At 57.8% G+C, this 19,487-nt stretch overlaps 1 protein-coding gene across 2 annotated transcripts in view; it reads left to right on the top strand.

The window, feature by feature from the left end:
• The first annotated feature begins 2,771 nt into the window (after window positions 1-2,771).
• KIAA1614 (KIAA1614 ortholog) overlaps window positions 2,772-19,487 on the top strand; it is a 37,342-nt gene continuing 20,626 nt past the window's right edge. The window contains exons 1-4 of one of the 2 annotated variants that reach the window (XM_045983129.1): window positions 2,772-3,657; window positions 5,289-6,232; window positions 6,965-7,028; window positions 16,522-16,665. In XM_045983129.1, the coding sequence (XP_045839085.1) occupies window positions 3,605-3,657; window positions 5,289-6,232; window positions 6,965-7,028; window positions 16,522-16,665 (1,205 nt within the window). In that variant the 5' untranslated portion in view covers window positions 2,772-3,604. Of the gene's footprint in view, window positions 3,658-3,720; window positions 4,396-5,288; window positions 6,233-6,964; window positions 7,029-16,521; window positions 16,666-19,487 lie in introns of those variants that run through there. The other variant, XM_045983130.1, reaches the window with a different exon arrangement.

Here is a 19,487-nt window from a genome sequence, read left to right as displayed (position 1 = left end):
TCCCAGGAGCGTCCACACAGGCCTTTGGCAAGTGGCAGGAGAGTAAGCAGGGGAGAGGCGGGCAGGGAGGAGACAGGTCCCAGGGCTCTCTTGGGCCTCTGCTGGAAGGAAAAGGGAAGAGCCTGAGTGCAGACCCTGGAGCTAGGAACAGCATCCGCAAGATCCGCCGACAGGCTCAGTGGCCTCTGCGTGCTCCTCAGTCATGTGCCCCATGTCCAAGACAGGGTGACCAGCTCCTCCAGACGGTACAGTGGAGGGACAGCAGAGGCGCCCTCCCACCTCATTCCCACTCCACCCACGTCTAATGGTGTGACCTGAAGGACCATCTCTCACCCATCTCTTTATCCTAAGTGAAACGTGATTTCCACATCCAACACGGCTCCTCGTTCAAAGCTGCGTGTTCAGAGCATGCTGAGGGAAGGCGGGGAGGAGGCGTGAGAGGCTGTGTTTCCATCCAAGCTAAGTGGAGGGAGGCTTCTTGGGATGGTGGGTTTCCCTCATTGTTCAAATGGAGGAAGAAGGCTATGTGATTGCTACTTTCTGTATTTTTGTTCCTCCAAAACACAGTGATGAAGGATTCTGATACACAGAACATAAGGGGCCACGCTCAAGGTAGCCCACCTTCCAGGGACGCCCACTTCACAGGACAGCGTCCAAGCCCCTCACCCGGACCCCAGATGCCCTCCAGCAGGCCACGTCACCCCTGCTTTGCAGCTTCAGCCCTGTCCTTGCCTTCTCCAGTGTAACTTTTACACGTAGTAACAGGGGAACCACACTGGCTGCCTGTGTTTATGCTAATTCTCCCCCTGCCCCAGCCCCGTCTGGCTGGCACCTGCTCTTTGTCCAAGACCCTGCGCTCCGTGATACCCCTCCCGCCCAACACACACCTCAGTCACACACCTCTGCTCCTGCCAACAGACCTTCACCACCACCCTGTCCTAGCCTGACTGGGGACAGCTTACATGGAAAGTTTCTGTTTCCCTCCCCTGCCCAGCTTGACCAGAAATTCCTCAAGGACGGGGCCTGTGGGTATTATATTTTGCCTTTCCTGTGCCTGGTGCGTAGTAGAAACTCAATGCATGTTTGCGGAACCAAAGAGAATCCAAATGAATGAGAAATACCTTCCCACGTGTGACTGTTGTGGTAATTTAATAGCTTCTGAGGATAGGCTTCCTGGTACGTGTAGATGGCTTTTAAAACCTCTGTAGGTTTTGAAAACCAATCCCCCTATATTAAGTGTAAAGTAACAAATGTAATGAGTAAACTGAAGGTGATTATTTTCATCTCAAAAGGGGGGGGCAGGTTTCCTTTAAACATTAAGCTTTTGCTGGAACTTTCACAAACTTGCCTTACAGATCATTAACTTCTGGGGGTGGGGAATAGGAGTCATGAAGTTACTTGCCTCTTGGAGTTTGGGCTCTGAGATGCCTCTGAAAAGAGGAAGGAAGGCAGAAGATTTGGGAGCCCCAGAGAACTGGATCCAGATTCTGAGTAGATTAGTCGTGTGGCCTCAGGCAAGTCTCTTAACCTCTCTATACCCCAATTCCCTTATCTCCAAAGAGATACACTACACTCACTTGGGATTGCTGTAAAGATCTCAGGGTTCCTATATGGAGACTCTTAGCTCATAGAAGTTCCCCAATAACGGTGAGAGTATTGTTGTTGGGTTTGACCTTGCCAGTCAAGGAATGCGAGGAAGAGGTCTTAACAGGTTTCCAGAACTTTACCTTGGGTTGCAGGAGTAAGGAAGGCAGAAAGTATCTAGACTAGAAGGGCTAGACCGGGGCGGCAAGCATATTTTTGCTCTCACAGCACTTGACAATGTTTTGATTTTTCAGACTGACTCTTTCCACACTCAACTCGCACAGGCACAGTGTCGGCCACACCCTGTGGTGTGGTTGAGGTGAAGGTCTCGAACGCTAGAAAGCCTACCACTTACGAGCTCCGTGATCTTGGGAAGATCACTTAACTCAGTTTCATAATCTGTAGAAAAGAGACAATAACAGTACCCATCTTTACGGTGACTGTATGAGATAAAGAATGTAACATGCTTAGCCCGAGGCCAGGTGCACGGTGCCTCCCTAAGTCTCCGTAAATGGCACATGACTGTGTTACGAAGGGATCCGTACTCATAAATGGTGGTAAGTGGCCTGCTGGAGGAACAGCTTGGTCTGGGAATATGGAAGGAAATAGGGATTCACTTGCAAGATCGCTGACCCCAGACTTTGGAGACCACCCAACAGGAGAGCTGTGTGACCTTGGGCCTGTTCTGTAACATAGAGGATTTTCCCTGGATAATCTCTCAGGTTCCTGAGTCAGCCCAAGGCCAATGCAGCACATCTCCCCAGACAGCTGCTCTCGGTTCTGGGGCGGGGGTGGGGGGACTCGTGCCTTGCCCAGATGCCCCCACCTACTACAGGGTAAGGCCTCCTCACTCAATAGCCAGGCCTCCTGGGGAAACCGACGGTCACCGCCACCCGGGTTCAGGCACTTGGGCCCATTGTGTGGTCTTGTTGCTGTGCCTGTCATCTAGAGGGTGACCGGACCACACAAGTACAAACAGGAGCCCAATCCATACTTGAGAGAAGCTTGTCTGGCTGAAGGAACGATGAATGAGCGCTTTTCCCTTTGCAAAGATTTCTGGAATCTCCTGGGACCTAACTCTCTTACTATTTCCTGTCCTTTGTTGACAAATGTTTGGAAACAGGTGAGGTTCCTTACCTCCCTCTGGGTGGAAAGAGAAAGAAAGCTCCGTTGGCTTGGGCTGCTCGAGGCAGGTGAAGCCCTTTGCGGCTACTTCCTCTCAGGTGTGGAGAAAGTGGTAAAGTCCCTTCAGGAGGCCCCAGGGCTCTGAGAACCCGCCCCTATCCCTGGGGCTGGCAAGGCAGGTCCCAGGCTCTCCGGCTGGCAGGGCAGGATGAGGGAACCCGCCTCCACTCCGGGTACCCTCGCGCCTCTGAAAGGCAGAAACGAATGACCTTGACCTCCGAGACAAGGGCACCTCGGAGAGAAGGGCCCGAGTTCTCTGGAAAAGTTGTCTAAACAAAGGGCATTCCTTAGCTTCCACCCGGACAGCCGAGCCTCCTCGCCAGCGCCGGGGTAGAGTTACACGCATTCCCGCGGAGCCGGCAGGAACGCCGCGTTTCCTCGCCTTGGCTCGCGGGCCGCCGGGTCCCACGCCGCGCGCGCCCCGAAGCCTCGCCGGAGCGGCCCCGCGCGGTCCTCGGAGCGCCCCGAAGCCCCCCGGTCCCCGCGCCCGCGCCCCGGCCCCGCTCGTCCTCCTTTCCCCGGGACGGGGGAGCCCGCGGCCGCCCGCGCCGGGAGCAGGAGGGAGCGGAGGGCGGCGGAGGCCGGGGTGGGGGCCCGGCCCCGCTCCTCCAGCCCCTTCCGCTGCTCCGCCTTTCTGCCCGCCGCGCTCCCTCTCTCCGCTCCCGGCCCGGGGCGCGCCGGGCTCGGCCTCTCCCGGCGCTGGCAGAGCCCATGCCGCTGCCTGCCAGCCCGGGCCGCGCCCGCTTCCCCCCGCGGACCCGCAGGCAGCCGGCGGCCCGCACCGCACCGCGCGGCCGGGGCGCAGGCCGCAGGGCCGGAGGAGGGCCGCGGCGGGATGGAGGCGGTGCCCGAGGCGGCGGCGGCCCGGCCCGCGGGCGGCGGCCCCCAGTGAGTACGCGGGAGCGCGGCGCCGGGCCGGCCGGGGCGGCGGGGGAGGGGGGCCTCGGGGAGCGGAGGGGAGGCCGGGGAGGGGGAGCCCGGCCTCGGAGCGGGCAGGGGCTCGGGGACGCCGCCCTGCGCGTCCTTCCCGCGTCAGCCTGTGGGAGTCGGAGGCGACCCCGGGCTCGGCCGGCTGCGCGGGAGGCTCCGGTGCCCCGGGGAGCCCCGCGCAAGGCTCGCGCGCTCGCAGGGCTCGGGCGGTGCGGTGCCAGGGCCGCCCGTCAGGAAGCTCTTGTCCTCTCACTGGCGTCGCCCCGAATCCCTGCTTTCTGAACTGAACTTGAGAGGAGAGGATTCGGCGGCTGCGCTGCAAAGAGAAAGTTGTGAATTCTAGACCAGCTGGCGGAGGAAACCATCTCGCCCTCGTGAAGATACTCCTTGCGCTCCGCGGGCTTAGGGCTCATGTGACATTTGCCCTACGCGTGCGGTGCCTTTTGAACCACGCACATTCCAGAAACACGTATACATCAATTGTAGTGAACGACGATGGAGGGACCTGCCATGTCAGAATCCTGCGGTGAACTTTAGTTCCTATCCGAAGTGAAAAATTCACTCCTAATTTGTAATTCATGTAAATATGAATTTTTATACGTGCGGTTTACTTCAAATGAGACCTATCTAAATGCACGGTGTTTAAGGAGCATTTTCTCGGCGAGTGGGGTAAATATTAGTGCACCGAACCGCTTGGTGAGTAAAATCTCGGGCTCACTTTCACTCTGTGAAGACACTGACTTCAGCTCTGCCACGGAGGAGCCGTGTCATTCTGGCCAGTCACTTAACCTCTCCCGACTGGATATTCTCATCGACAGAATAAGGGGAGCAGGGGGGAGGGTTAATAATCACCCCATCGCTGACTGCTTTGAAGAGCCCTGGCCTTAGAAGGAGATTTGCATTCCAAATCCAGCCTCCTTTCAGCCCGTGTGACCAGATCTCTGTGTGCCTCAGTTTCTCTGTGAAAGGGAGGAAGATAATCCCCTTCTGGCAGAGTGTGTGAGGATCATTTGAGAGAGGGTGTTTGAAAGCTCTTGCAGGCCTGCCTGGCACAGAGCAGATGTGGCTAGGAGCTGGTGACTGGTCGTGGCCACCCTCGGAGCACAGCCCCGTGCTACTGTCCTGTGGCTTATACACAGGGAGGCACCTTCAACCAGGGGTCAGATCCCGTGTGGTATCTTCCCAAAGTCCCTCATCCCTTCTGGTTCCCCTTAGAAAGGGAGGAGTCTGTTAGCTTTTTAGCAGATCTGACATCCTCCCCTGAGAGCGCCTGTCAGCAAAGATGGGGGCCAGGGATTGGGAAATCTGGCCCCTGTTGTCACTCTGGTCCACATTTGGCTGTTGTTTGAAGCTTCATTGTGCCCTATCTGTAAAATGGGAATAAAAAACTAGAACACTGCTCAGAATTGGAAGAAAAAACCCAATAACTTATTTGTGCCATCTAGTGATTTGCACTTTTCAAAGTTCTGTCCCCGGGTTGTTCACATCTGCACAGGACTCGATACCAAGGCACTTTGGGGACCCAGGAGGTTGTTAGAGCTATTGGCCGCATGCTGGGTCTCAGGAGCTCTGTCTATTTTCTCCTCCAGAGGGACCCAAACAGGGAGCAGAACAGCCAGCTCCATGGAGATGACCTCAGCTGTGGAGAGAAGTGGCCAGGAGCCACAGCTGCATAATGGACACCTTCCAAGACCCTGGTCCTGCTCTCTGGAAGACAGAACCCCCAGCCTGATGGCCCCCCAGCATGGCAGGGCATGGGGCATGCAGATCCAAGGCCCCTCTGTGCTGGAGTCCAAAGTGAGGGCCTTGAAGGAAAGAATGTCAGCGGGCAAACAGGGGGTGAGCCCCTGCCTCACTTCTCATGAGCGGCCATCCAAGAAACCCAAATGCAGGCGAGTCAAGGCGGGCGCACCTGGGATTCTGTCGGAGCGGTCTTCCTTGCCAGATGCGGAGGAAGTCCTCCCCACTCAGAATCTCCCTGATGGGCAGCTGGACAGTAGTATCAACAAGGAGGAACCTGCACAGAACGGGGCTCCCAGACCTCCCAGGCCGCCTTCTCCTGGGCTGGAGTGCTGGAACGGGAGGGGCCTGTGGCCTCCAGAAGCAGTACGGGCTTTGCTGGACAATGAGAGGAGTCTGCTGCCAGGACCTGGCTCTTTGCAAGAGAGCCCTGTTCACAGAGTTGCCCCAGGCCGGCCTGGGGGCCCTGGGCCTTGTAACAAGGTCGCCCACATGCCCAATCTGAGGAAAGGAAGGTCATACGCCCTGCAGGATGGTCTAGGTACAGGCGGAGACCTGGACAGCTTGTCTCTGACCTGCGAGGAGGACTTTGTTCCCAGGCCAGCCCTGCTGGGGGGGTTCTGGCGAGCTGCAGAGCTGGGGGCTCTGGGCACCGGGGGCAGTGCCTTATCCCTGTCTGACCAGGTGGAGAGGAACCGCCTTCTGCTGCAAGAGACGTTAAATGTGGGGGGTCAAGGCCCGCCCAGGATGGGAATCCCAGCCTGGACTCCGTCCTGGGACAGACGCCCACCAGGTGAGGCTCACTCTGTAGGCCTGGGGGAGGGGGCAAAAGGCAGGAGTCCGGGAGGAGATGAGGGGCAAGAGGGGACGCGTGGAGGGGTGCGGCAGGAAAGGCAGAAGAGCACAGCCGCCGGCCAGCGCGTTCCACAGGATGTCCTCTTATTCTGGGCTTTGACACAGACTCCTTACCACCTCCCAGCTAGCCGCCTGCTGAAGACCCCCGTGAGCCCCCAGACCAGCTGGAGGCTACCCTCTGAGCTTGGGGTGGAGGCGACCATGATTTCTTCCCTGTGGCTTACAGCGCTTTCCGCTTTCCGGAGTGGCTTCCTGGACCTTCCTCCGATGACTTGCCCCCAGCCCCAGTGGACCTCATCGCCCCCTGGTGGAGACACCCCCCCCCCCCCCGAAAGTGCAGGCGTTCTGTCAGGCGGCCGCTCTGCTGGGATGTGTAACTGTTCAGGCCAGAGAGAGCCTTCTTACAAATCCTTCCCGCCACTCCAAAAGTCCATTCCTCACCCACACCTGAGAGGACCCACACGGTCCCTATGGCCCATGGCAGTGCTCACCAGCGGTCACCGTGACAGGCTGTGCCTCCGCTTCCTCGGCTGAGACCCAGAGTAGAGTTGAGTTTATCTCAGGAGTGAGCCACTCCTGGAGAAAACTTTCTTCTCCGTGTTCATGAAGCGGCAGCTGAGAGCCCAGTTTCTGGCTTCGCCCTGATCTCTGCTTCTGTTCTGTGTCCTAGAGCGGCCAGCAGGGGACGTGGACTGGGACTCAGGCGTCTCCCTCCAGGACTCAGACCAGAGCAGGTGAGAGCCCAGGGTGCACGCGTCCTCTCCCTCTCTCCTCACTGGGCTCCACCTCGTCTGCCCAGCACCAGGAGAGTGGGAGGGCTCAGGAAGGCCAGGGGCGGGCACGACCCCACACCCTGCACCAGCAGACTGGTAATAGCGGGCCACTGTGGATCCTCATATCTGAGACCCCATAGAAGCTGTCCTTCCCCCCCAGTCCCCATGGGTGCCTGGCCACTACTCGAGCAAAACCACTGGGCACAGGACGCAGTGGCAGAGCACTACCAATGACCCGCTTTACGTCCCTGGATGTCCTTTCCCGGCCCTGGGCTCGGTCTCTTGAAGTCGGCCCACATAGCAACTGTCTGGCTTCCTTCCCAGGACTGTGGTGGGGCCATCAGGAGACAATGGCTGTGAAAATCCTTAGGGCAAGTCCACAGATTGCAAAGCTTTTCCCCCACAGCTCCTTTCCCAGCCAGTCTGCTGCTGGCTCTGTAAAGGGGTTCGCCTCCTCCGACCTCACCTGTGACATCCCAAGGCGTGCTGCAACCCTGCCACCACCGTCCCCAAGCAACTGTGCACCGGGTGGTCAGGGCAGTGGGGCCATGCTCTAGACTGTCGTGTCCTGGCAGGATGTGGGCTCCATGGCTCTGAGCGGCCACCCCTGGGTCTGCTCAGAGGTTGGCCTCTGTCTTCAGCGAGCTCCTGGCTCTGGGCTCACAGCTCTTGGCTACACAGTCACATCCCTTGGTGAGGGTCTCCCGGCTTCTGTGGAGAGCAGAGGTCAGCATTGTTGCTGCTTCATTCCCAGGCCACTCCCTGCATAAATTCCACTCCCGTTGACCTGCCTTCCAGAAAATGTGGAAGAGGCCCCCCGCTCACAAACCGAGGGCTGCCCCAGTTCAGGCGATCCAGCTTTTGCTTGGCAACTGGCCTTTGCTGTGGCCTTGGCCAAGGGCCTGGTGGAGAGGGGCCTTCCTGACTCCTTCGTTGCTCATTATGTATGACTTGGAAGCATCATTGACTCCCCTCTGCCAGATCCCCAGGTAGCCGGGCCACCGTAATGAGGAAGGTGACTGCAGAAAGGACTGGTCCTAGTGACCCGCTGAGCTCCTCCCCATCCCGTCCTCCTTCCCTGGGGAGCCACGGAGGAGGCAGCTGGGGCAGACGAACCTCGAGTCCTGTGAGGTGGGGCCTCCTCTTCCCGCCCCCGCTCCCGCGTGCCGCTTCTCACACGCCCCCCACCATGGTGTGCCCCCCCGCAGGGTGTCGCCCCTGGGGGTTTTGTCCAGAGCTCGCTGTTGAAAGGAGAACGTGGATAATAAGTACTAAGAATATGCATTTTAGAGGAGGAGAAACTCAACTGTGGGGAAGGAAGGGACGCCCCCTCAGTCCTGTGCGGTGATGGCGTTTGTGTGCAACCCTTGGGATGGGGTTTCTGGGTGGTTGCTTAAACTGCCAGGCCGCCTGCAGCATGTGAGGGTTCTGGTTGGGTGTAGGTGCGTGCGGATGTGTGTGTATGTGTGTTGGGCGTGTGTGTGTGCGCGCGTATGTAGAAGTTGTCTTAGTGAGCTCTAGGACTGTGCCCAGCATATATCTGGGCATGGAGTTGGCCTGGGGAAAACTTTGGCCTCTGGGGTGCCCCACCGACCTGCAGTGCACAGTCAGGCCCCTCCTGGACAGACACCCAGGCCCAAGGGCCAGGGAACGTGCCTAGTTCAGGGATGAGAGAAACATCGGCCTTGTCTGGAGGCCCCCTTGGACAGAGTCCTCATTGGTTCTATTCCTGAGTCTCCTGGGCAGAAATTGAAGTTGTCCCTAAGACACTGCAGGCTCCCTCTGTTCCCTCAGTGGGGGAGGTTTATTGACAACTTTCCCTTTTAACTGGTCTCCCCCGAGACCTTGGAATAAGGTCTGCTTCTCTCCACTCTGTAATCCAGCAGTGCTAATGGGACGAGCGTCCTGGGGACTTAGTGTCTGTATGGAGGGGCCCCGGGCCCTGGGTAGGGCTGTGTTCTGCCGTAGTGGCCGAACTTCTCGGTGGCCATCCTTCAGGGGGTCAGGACAGACTCTGGCAGTGAGTCTTCTGATCTCCTCTGCGGGTGTGACACAGAGAAGCTCCAGCCTCGCACTCCGGTCCAGAATCAGTGTCTTTCAGAATTGCAATCAAACACCCACTGGCCATATTAGTCCGACCTGTACTTAATTATAATTGTCTATAGTTGTTATCGCTTTGCATGGCGATCAGAAACGATGGTCACCGCAGAGCCTGAGACGGTCGTCACGATGTGCAGGCTGGCCTGTTGGGGGGCAGTCTCCGAGGCAGCTGGCCTTGCAGGTGGGAGACCTGAGATGCTGCGGGAACACCAGAGGTGCCCCGGGACCCTGAAGGCTAAGAGCCAAATGCAGAGGAGACCTCCATCCCCTGACCCCAGGGCAGCCCCCTCTACTGAGCGGGTTGAGTCCTAGAGAGCTGGAATGTGCCGGGGCCTGTCCTTCTCTCTGGAAGACCATGCCAGCCCCGCCCTTTCCCAGCCCCTGTTGGGTGCCAGGCCTGTGCCAAGTCTCTGCCCACATCCTCACTTTATCCTAATAACTAACTGTGGCAGTTAGTTCCTGGTCCCTGACAAAGAGGCCCCTTTGGGGAGAGGTTAAGTGACTTGCCCAGGGTCATACAGCTAGTAAGTGTGGGAACCAGGGTTTGCCAGCAGAGCTGCCTGGTACCACGGTCTGTGCGCTCACCTACACACCACACTGCCCCAACTGTTCTCTCTGTGCCCCACAGGCCGCTCCTCGAGTTAGGGATCTGGGGCGGGGGGGGGGGTCCTTTGCCTCCCCAAGTGCCGGCGAGGTATTCTCAGGGAAGGGCAAAGAATGGGAGGTGCCAGGCTCCATGGGCTAATCTTGTTTCTCTCCCAAGCACTGTTGAGATGATTTGGGGAGTGGAGTTCTGGTTTGGGGAGAGGAGGACGTGGCAGGCAAGCACTTCAGAGAGGGCAGATGGGGGCCATGCTGTCGGTCACCTGTTCACGGGCTGAGGGGGACTGGTCCCGTCCGAGACAGGTAAGCGCTCTGCTCAGGGCTGGCTCTGCCCTCTTCCATGCTTAGCAGCCCGTGGGCATCCCGCCCTCACTGATAAAATGGCCTGGACCAGCTCGGCCTCTTCCCTATCTGGAGGCGCTGAGAGAGCAGATCAGGATTACAGATTGCCTTAGGATCCCAAGTTGACCCGGCTTGTGCAAAACATCCGTGAAGCCAGGGGGGCAGTGTAGTCAAGGCAATCCTCACCCCAGGCGGGAAAGGGAGTCTGAGCCAAAAGCAACCTGCGTTGCTCGGCAGCAGGTCCAGGGCGCCCCCTTGAGGCCGACTCCGGCTCCATCAGGACCTTCCGCAGGGGATTGGTGCCCTGAAGGCTGTAGTGATTGTTCAGCTCTGGGGAAAATGGAGAGAAGAGGGTCTTTGTGTTTCCTTTGTGCTGTAATGATCAAGGAAACTCAGAGGATTCCCAGGTTGTTGATTTCCCCATCCCTGTGGCAGAATCGTGCCCATTTCAGAAGCTGAGGCCCGAGGAAGCCTCCCCCCCCCCCCCCCCCAGCTCTTCATGAGAAGAGAAGGCAGAGGCCCAGCCTGCAGAGGCCCATACCCTAGCGGGTTCCAGTTTTCCGGCCCCTGCTGGGATGGCTGGAGGTGAAAACTCCCTGCCCCAAAGCAACTCATAGACTCCAGTGCGAAGGGAGGCAGGCAGGGATCCCCAAGGATTTCAGAGGCCTGGCCTGTGGCTCAAGGGGTCAGGCCCACAGCTGCTAGATCTCCCGCTTTTAAAAAATTAACACATTAACTAGCATTTTCGGAGAGCATCCTGTGAACCCACCGCTGTGTATGATTTCAGAGGGAATCGCCCATTTTTGCGCTCACTGCCGTCTTCACCTGTATCAGCTTTGGCCGATGCTGCTGCGGGGTCTCCTCCTGGAGCCCCTTGGGGGCAAAACTGTGCCGACCTTATCTCCGGGGCCCTGTGCCTGCCAAGCAGCTGCATGGAACAGGCCCTCAGAAAACGTATGGCAGAGGCTCAGAGGCAGGGGTGTAGGTGGGCTTGGTAGGAGCGGGATGGACACAGGACGGGTCGCCCCGTGTGCGTAGGGCCTGGGGGAATGCTTTTGAGAAGGCTGAAGCGGGATGCGTGGATACTACAGGATACAAGATGGGAAGGCTGGCTCTCCATTTACAGAGAGGTTTGGAACTGAGATTTTAAGTAGGGCGGTAAGAAGCGGACTGACTTTCACCGCCTTCCTCCTGCCGCACCCACTGCCGTCCGTTGTCCGACGACCGTGTCTTTAGACTGCGGGGCTGCTGCCATGGCCTGTGGCCTGGCACCTGTGCTCCACAGCTGGTGAGAGGGTTTGGAGATCATTGTGGCTGACTGGTCAGGTTCTGGATCTTCTGAGCCCCCAGGGTTGGGGTCCTGATGAGTCCTGGGGGTGAGCATGGGAGAAGAGGCATTCTAGCACATTCCCAGGATTCTCCGGGCTGTAGGGGTACCTGAGGATACCCCAAGGCAAGGGAGTGGGGAAGGAAGGAAGGGGTAGCCTGTCCTACGTTTCCCCAGCCACCCCCCATCCTGCCCGCCGACTCAGATATACAGGCGCAAAGGAGAACTGGAGGACAGCCCCGTTGGCGCTCCCAAGCCCGCCAAGAGCACACCTAAAGAGAAAAGCTTAACCACTCACCAGTGTTCCGATACTGTGCTCCCGGTTATGTAGGGTTCTAAGTGCTGGGTGGAGAAGGAAGAACCCGAACGCCTGAAGCCTTGATGCACCGCTCGTGCCTCCTGGAGCGCTCATGCCATATCATGACCACACTCGCCCACACGCCGCACATGGAAACCTCATGACAGTCCCAGTCTCTGTGAATACAGAGGCTGCAGAAAGCTGCTTTGCCCTAGACCACCTGTGGGGGCTTGGGCTGACATTCAAGAAGAGGAAGCCCTCCTTCCTGGCCTCTGGAGTTGAGCTAGCCACTCTCCCTCCTATCTGGGGGAGTCTTGGGCACCTGGCTCTGCACAGGGAGGCCAGACAGTGCTGCCCAGAGGGGCCGCCCCCTAGGGAAGTTGTTAGCCTTCAAGATGGCAAGAGCAAGGCCAACCGCCCTACTCTCCCCAAGTAAGAAGTTGGTGTCTTAAGGCAGCTCTGTTCACCTCCACCCAGATCCTTTCCAAGGTGTTCAGTGAGACAGCAACCATTCTTAAGGACACCGGCTCTTCCTTCTCTGGTGAGAAGTTGACTGTTAATTCTCTGGGCAGCAGCTGCCCTCCGCTATCAGTCTCCTCGGGCTCCCCATTCGACGGGCATCACCTTCTCGGTGAGCCCTGTCGAGAGTGGTCCCGAGTAAAACCACCAAGCCTTCTTGAGTTTCAAAACAGGTTCCCTTCCAAACGTACCTTCCCCTTGCAGACAAGGACAATGTCATCTCTTTGGGATTTCAGTTCACGGTTAGGGAGTCCATCCTTTGTTCCTAAGGAGAGAGTAACTTAAAATAAATAACCCTAATAATATCAGCAGTAGGAGTAGTGAATGTTAACCTGATTGAAACTTACCCAGTAGCTGGCTCCTTTTAAAAGGAGCTCAGTCTCTTCTCAGCTGAGCCCTTCGTTAGCAGATGAAGAAACTGACGCTTAACCCCAGAGTAACCTGCCAGGATGACCCGCTTGTAAGGGGCAGCCCAGAATTAGGACCTGGTCAGGCTGCTCCAGAACCACTCTTGGAACCCGCGCTCTGCTCCAGCCTGGCCGTGTCCTGCCGCCCTCGAGGGGGAAGGCGCCAATGATAACGTCCCCAGGATAGCATCCCACCGTCAGGCCACATGGAGTCAGGACTCAATTTCAGGCCTGCCTTTTCTCTTCCCCTCACTTGGGGAAACTGCACACAGTGTGACAGAAGGAGAGCTCGGCCCTCGGTCATCTAGAAGCTTTATCGAATACAAAGATGGAACAAATGCCGGGCAGGAAGGTTTATATATGTCCTGTATGTGATACCTTTCCCCTTTGCCTATGGATCCTGGAATCTAGGAAATGTCAGATCTCTTTATAGTCCAAATTATTTCCCTAATTCGTGTTCCTGGGATCAAAGGGTGAGACCCAGACTTGCTGGAGTTTATTACTTTAAACCAGGATAATAATGGCTGTAGAAAGAGCCTACTCTGTCCTGTTGACCTCCCTCCTGGGCTAGGAGAGGCGAGGTAGCTGTCCTGACTGGCGATCTCCACCTCTGGCCATTAGGGGAGCTGAGGTCAGAGCTAAGCCTGTCTCTCCACCAGGAAACTGGCTTAGAGGGAGAGACCAGATGAGGGCACAGGCCACCCTTGTCCTTGCAATCAGCTTGGGACACTGGTGGTTGGAGGGACAGAGGGAACGGCCAGAGTACTCCTGTGGTACTCTAGCTGTCCCCAACAATTAGTTCCTTAAAAAAAAAAAAGAAAGAAAAAAGATTTTATTTATTTATTTGAGAGAGAGAACATGGGCAGAGCAGGGGGTAGTGATGCAGAGGGAGAGGGAGAAGCAGGCTCCTCACTGAGCAGGGAACCTCTCACGGGGCTCAACCCCATCATGACCTGAGCCAAAGGCAGATGCTTAACCCACGGAGCCACGCAGGTGCCCCAACAATTAGTTCCTTGTAGGTGTTGTTGCTCCTTGGTAACTAAAGCTCTGTGATGTGAACTCCCCAGGGAGAGGACCTCAAAATCCCCCACCCCAGCCCGTGGGAGTCCACCAGACCACCTGGCCAAGACCTGGGCTCCCAGGGTAGCAGCGCAAGTCTCTGCAGCTGTCCGGCTCCCACTGTTTGCAGACGGGGGGACTAAGGCCCAGGGAGGAACAGAGCTCAGCCATGTTATCCCTGTGCCCTACCCACTGAGCTGATGAATCCCAGACAGGCAAAGCTTTCGGGAGAGTAGCAACGCCATCTGTTCTGAGATGGAATTGCTTCAGTGTAGCCATGCACTGACGGCCCCGGCCCTTCCAGGAAATTTCCACAAATGTGGGAGCTGAGATCGCAGGGTATAGACCGGGACGGGAAGGGGTTGGCTCTAGGGCCATGTGCCCTGGGCAGAGGCCAGGGCCAGACTAGACAGGAAAGCCTCGTCGGATGGAAGAGTCTGGACCTGTCAGGCTGCAGGACTGGCACCCCTGGGGCAGACGGGCAAGAGGCAGTGATGGTTCCAGGGAAGGTAGTTGGGCTGGGAGAGGCTCCATGTCCCCCGGCCCTGCAGCCGTGGGCCCCCACCTCGAGCCCTTTCCCCCTCCACAGGGCTGGCCAGGGCCAGGAGTGCCTGCCCTGCTGACCTTGACTGCCATCTGTGAAGGGGGGGCTGCCACTCCCCTCCCTGCTCAGCTTATCACTGCACGGATGCCTTCAGGAGCCTAAAAAGCCTTACTTTTCCAATCAGTGGAGAAAGCAGCTTTGTCTGCCAGGAACCAAAGCAGGGCAGCTGATGAAAAAAAGAAAAAAAAAAAAAATTAACAGCTCCAAGTAGAGGGAGCAGAAAGGAAGCAACAAAGCTGGAAAATGGCTTGAAAACCTGGGGGCAAGGCTAGTCCTGGCAGCATCTGGCCAGCTGCCTGGGGGCCCTCCTGCCTGCCCACCAGGTCTTGTGACAAATGCCCTCCGACAGCCGGGGAAGCACAGCTGTCACCGGAAGCCTCGGGGCCTGTGGGCGGGCGGCCAGCGGCCCACGGCTGCAGGGGCGTCTCTCAGGCTGGTAACCTCATTATCTCTGCTGTCGGAGCAGGAGCCCCAGGGAGCACAGCTGCTCTCAGCAGCTCGTCGGAGGGGCCGCCTGCCTGGGAAGCCGTGCAGAGCAAGGTCTCCCCTGCCAAAGGAGGCTTCACGGGGCCGCAGGCCTGGAGATTCACTTTCACGTCCCTCCAGTAAACCCGCCTCGTTCCAAAACTGTGCCTGGGCCTTGCCAGGGTTCATATGCACAGATGGTGCCTTTATTCTAACAGTCCTTTTTTTTTTTCCCTTGGGCCCCAAAGCAAGGTTAGGTGCAAACCATGAGCAACAAAGAAAGACGAAAGCAGGCAAGAAGAGAAAAGAATAGGCAAGAAAAGAGAAAAAGAAAGGACCACAGACTGCCCGAGCTTGTCCAAGGATGTCCCAGGGAGGCTCCAGAGTTGTGCCATTTCCCACTCATATCTGTCATCTGTCATCCAGGAAACTGCTTGCTGCCTTCCTCCAGTCAGGCGCCTTTCTTGGGGTCACCCATGCGGTGGGCAAGACACAGGATTTGGGGGGCTTTCATCTGAGATCTAAGCCTGGCCGAGCCTCTACCTGCCTGGGTTCTCATTTAGTGGACCTTCCCTGGCGAGGACAGCCCAGCATCTGTGTCAGCGAGGACAGGGGCAGCCGCGGGGGGATGCTGAAGTCACATCAAAGAGTGTGACTCCAGCCACAAGCCCTCTCAGCCTGCCCCGGTATCCAGGGACGGGAGGAAGGAGATGACAGAGGGTGTGGGAAGGAGACTGGAGGCAGGGGGGGTTGGCGATCGTCTGCTTTGCTCTCCACTGATGTTCGACCTTGAGCCATGTGCCAAATGTTCGTGTCTGCTGCAGAACATCCTCATCTGTCAAGCAGAGAGCACACCTGCCCTGGGCCAGCCTGGCTGGGGAGAGGGAGCTCGGCGGAGAGAAATGGCTTGTCAGTGGGAGGTTGTGGGGCTGCCGTTATTCTGTACCCTAGTGTGGGCTCTATGTCACCGTCTGCCAGACGGCTTTGAAAGAGGGCCACAGCTCTGGACTGTGGCTCTGGACTGGCCCGGGAGGCCCCAGTGGTAGGTGGGGAGGGCTGGTAGAGGACCCTTATTACGCAAATCAAGCCATTGGCTGACTTGGTGTGGGTCCAGCTTAACTTCTCTCAGCCCTGAGCTGATGCCTGGCGGGTTTGGATGGGGACTGAGGCAAGCAAGCACCAAGATTTACAGAAATGTCATTCCCCGCAAGGAGCAGAATGCGACGGGCTGAGGCCTGACTCCTCGTGTCTGCGGTGGGGGCTTGCATGGGTACGTGTGGGTGCAAAGAGAGGCAGAAGGAGAGAGGGAGGTGATGTGTGTAAAGACCATCTGGCTGGGCACGGGCCCAGTCTGACAATGCCAGGCCCTTCCCCCGTCCTCCCGGATAACTCCCGTTGCCTGCCCAGGGAAGGAACAATAGAATAATCTGGAGATTTCCCTGCCCTTCTTAGATCCTCCTGGGATCTCTGCGTCCGGTCCCCGAGCAGATGTCCAAGGCGGGCCAGCTCCCCGGCCATGTCCAGAGATACTCAGGGCCATCGCCCAGACCCTAGGCCCAGGACCCCAGACCCCGGGCCCGCACCCTCTGTGTAGGAGCTGGACAAGGAAGGCTGCACATGCAGGGCATTTTCTGGCACAGCCGAGCTCAATGCTGTGAAAGCCCTTCTAATCCGTGTTATTTTCTTCTAATCCCTCCCCCGCCTGCTCTGGCCGGTGTGTCACCCTGCAGGACCTTTGGTCCCAAGCCGGAGTCTGTGCGGAGCCCCAGGCATGAGGAAGCCAAGCATCTGCTGCAGCGAGCCCGCATGAAGGCCCGGACGCGGCCCCTCCGTGCCAGCCATGAGATCGTGCCCGCCGTTGCCCAGGGTGGCCGGTGAGTGGGGCCCCGGCCAGGCTGGCCGAGGAGGGCTGTGGCAGGGAGGAGAGGTAGGATCTGGCCAAAAGGCCGCCGCTCACTGCTCCCTCTGTCTGCGTGTGTGGTTCCCATGTCAGGGACTTGATCTGAATCATTTAGTCTCTCAACGCACCTTGACCGGTGTCGAGTGTCAAACATCAAGTCGTCAAAGGTGAGTGACATAATCCAAGCTCCCTGGGTGGACAAATGTCACAGTCTCCAGGGAGAAAGACAGGTGCACGGATTAGTACAAGTCTGTGCACTGTGGCGTAGGAGAAGCGAGACAAGTGTGCAGGGCAGGAAACCCATACCTCCACCTGGAAAGGACAGCAGAGGCTGGAGAGGCTGGGGCGGCGAAGTCGGGGCTTGACGGAGGTATAGACCTTCACTGGACACATGCTGGGGGCTGGGGTGAGCATCCCAGGGCAGAGACCCTGAGCAGAAGTACCACGCTTGTGGGGGATGGAGGGAGTGGCTCGAAGGCCAGAGAGCTCAGTGGAAGTGCGTCGTGGAAGTCATGCTGAACAGTGTGGAAGAAATCTCCAGGATCTGAAGCAGGTAGAGAGCATGACCACACGTGCATCTTGGTAAAGCTGTTCGGCTCCGATCCAGGGGCCCGGGGCAGTGAGCGGGCTGCACTGTGGTCCTGGTGAGATGGGACGGGGAGGAGGCTGTGGAGACAAGGCATTGCCAAGAGCCAGAAGCAGGCCGGTTTACTGAGGCTGCAGAGAAGGGAGACGGGTTGAGACTCTGGAACCAGACCAGTGGGTTCATACCGGCTCTATGCCATTAGGGAAGCCTCCGTGCCTCAGTTTTGTCATCTGCACAGTGGGAATTACCACAAAGCCCAAATTACGGGGTTGTTGTGAGGGTTACATGAAGTCCCACGTGTCAGGTGTGTAGACCTGAGCGCAGCGCAGAGTGGGCTCTGTGTGAGTGTTCTCTCTTACCCGTAGCCCTGGAGTTAACTGGATGTGGGAAGTGTGAGGCGGGGATGCGTCCCGGGTGAAGCCCAGGGTCTGACTGGGTATCTGGAGGTTTGGTGGCGCCTCAGCCTGGGGGTGAAGTCTAGGTGCAGGGTCGGTCTTTGGACGGGGCTGCCTGGGGACCTCGCTCTGGACTTGCTTATCGGGCAGTTGGATACGGGATCTGTAGAGGAGGAGAGAGGTCAGAATGGCCAAATTGGGCATTACCCTGCTTTCACGATGCTAGGGTCATGGGTGGGGGTGAGCCGACTGGACATGAACAAGTTCAAGGACACTCAGACCAGCACTTCACCAAGGTGACCGCTCCTTGGGTGACCTTGATCCCGTCACCGCGCCATTCTGTGTGCCGTGCCCCTCCAGGAACCATTTACACATGGAGTTCACACACCCGAGCCGGTGCACCTGGGTGGGCCTGGCTCAAAGCTGCCAGCCCGCGCCACACCGGGCCAGCCCCAAAGCAGGACGTCTGCGCTGTTGACAAAGCCTGTGCTTTGGTCACCGTGATGGGCACGCTGGCTGTGCTGGTTTCCATCACGTGGTACTAGTGGGAGCGGGGATTCTCAGTGGAACTGGACCATATGCTCTTTGATGGGGAGCGCTGAGCCCGCTCATGGAGGGTCATGGCACCGCTGAGATGACTCCAGCATGTGCAGAGGGCTGAGGCCTGCCTCTGGGTTCAGCATCACTGTGACACCTAGGAGGGGCAAGCAAGCTACTAAGCTAAGCTTAGCTACTAAGCTAAGCAAGCTAACCTGGCAAGCAAGCTACTCTTTTATTTCTGCATCTCTGCCTTGTCTCCCTCTGCTTGGAGGACACCCGCTGGGAGTGGGCATGGCTTCTTGGGAACATCCAAACTATTCTCCTCTGCATGTATATGGCGCCCAGAGCCTTAGAGTTTCACAGAGCCCTCCGTTCCACTTTCTGTAGATCCTTGGGCTGGGTTTTGTAGCCACAAAACAGTCAAGAGGATGATTTGCAGAACAGACGTGACTGTACGGCGGTCCTGTTGATCACCTTCTGTTCCCCAGATCCCCCGAGCAGCTCATAACAATCCCAGCCACTGACCTTAAAGTACGTTCCCTTTCATCAGGCTGTCCCCTGGCCATCGAAATGCTATGGAAAGGCAAGGTGACCCACTTGAACAGCTGCCACGTCCAGAAAAGAATGACTTCGACTTGGCAGCCCTGGGGAATCCTCAGAGGGGGTAGCTGGAAAATCAACGCCAGATGGCTTGCTGCAGATGCTTCTAAAGGTTATGCTTGTCAGATCACCCTGGAGAGCCATGCTGAGTTCACACGGAGATGCCACACGGGCCCCGGGCCTGAGTCAGACGCACGAGCGCCCCCGTACCCTCCCCCGCCCTCGGCCCAGAGGCATCCCTCCCTCCAAAGAGCAGTTCAGTGAGAGATGGATGGGAGAGTGGGGGCAGTCTCCAGAAGGCCTTCTCTGTGCTCTGTCTGGCTGGGGGTGGCTGGGGCGGGCTCGAACGGACGGGCTTTTCCAGCAGGCGAAGAGGAGGCAGTAGCTGCCTTCTCTGGAAGCAAATCAGTGTGGAAATCCAGTAGCTCCTGGAAACACAGGCTCTTGCCATTTTTGGGGCACAGGCACACCAAGGTTGCCATTCCTAATACCAGGAGGGCAGAACATGCCAGAAAGATGCAGGGCCCGGGAGGGGGTGCACCACGAGAGCTCTTGTCCTGTGTCAGGTCGTGGCTCTGATAAGACTCTAGAGCATGTGTGGGTTGCATAGATCGTGTGGTTAGAAACGCACTGTTACAGGAAGTGGGCCTCCAGAAAGGCCTTCTGCTCGCCTCT

Source organism: Meles meles, chromosome 17 (genome assembly GCF_922984935.1).
Source record: "Meles meles chromosome 17, mMelMel3.1 paternal haplotype, whole genome shotgun sequence".
Classification (NCBI taxonomy): Eukaryota; Metazoa; Chordata; class Mammalia; order Carnivora; family Mustelidae; genus Meles; species Meles meles.
Note: the sequence above shows the minus strand (reverse complement) of the source record. Positions and strands in the feature narration are given on the sequence as shown.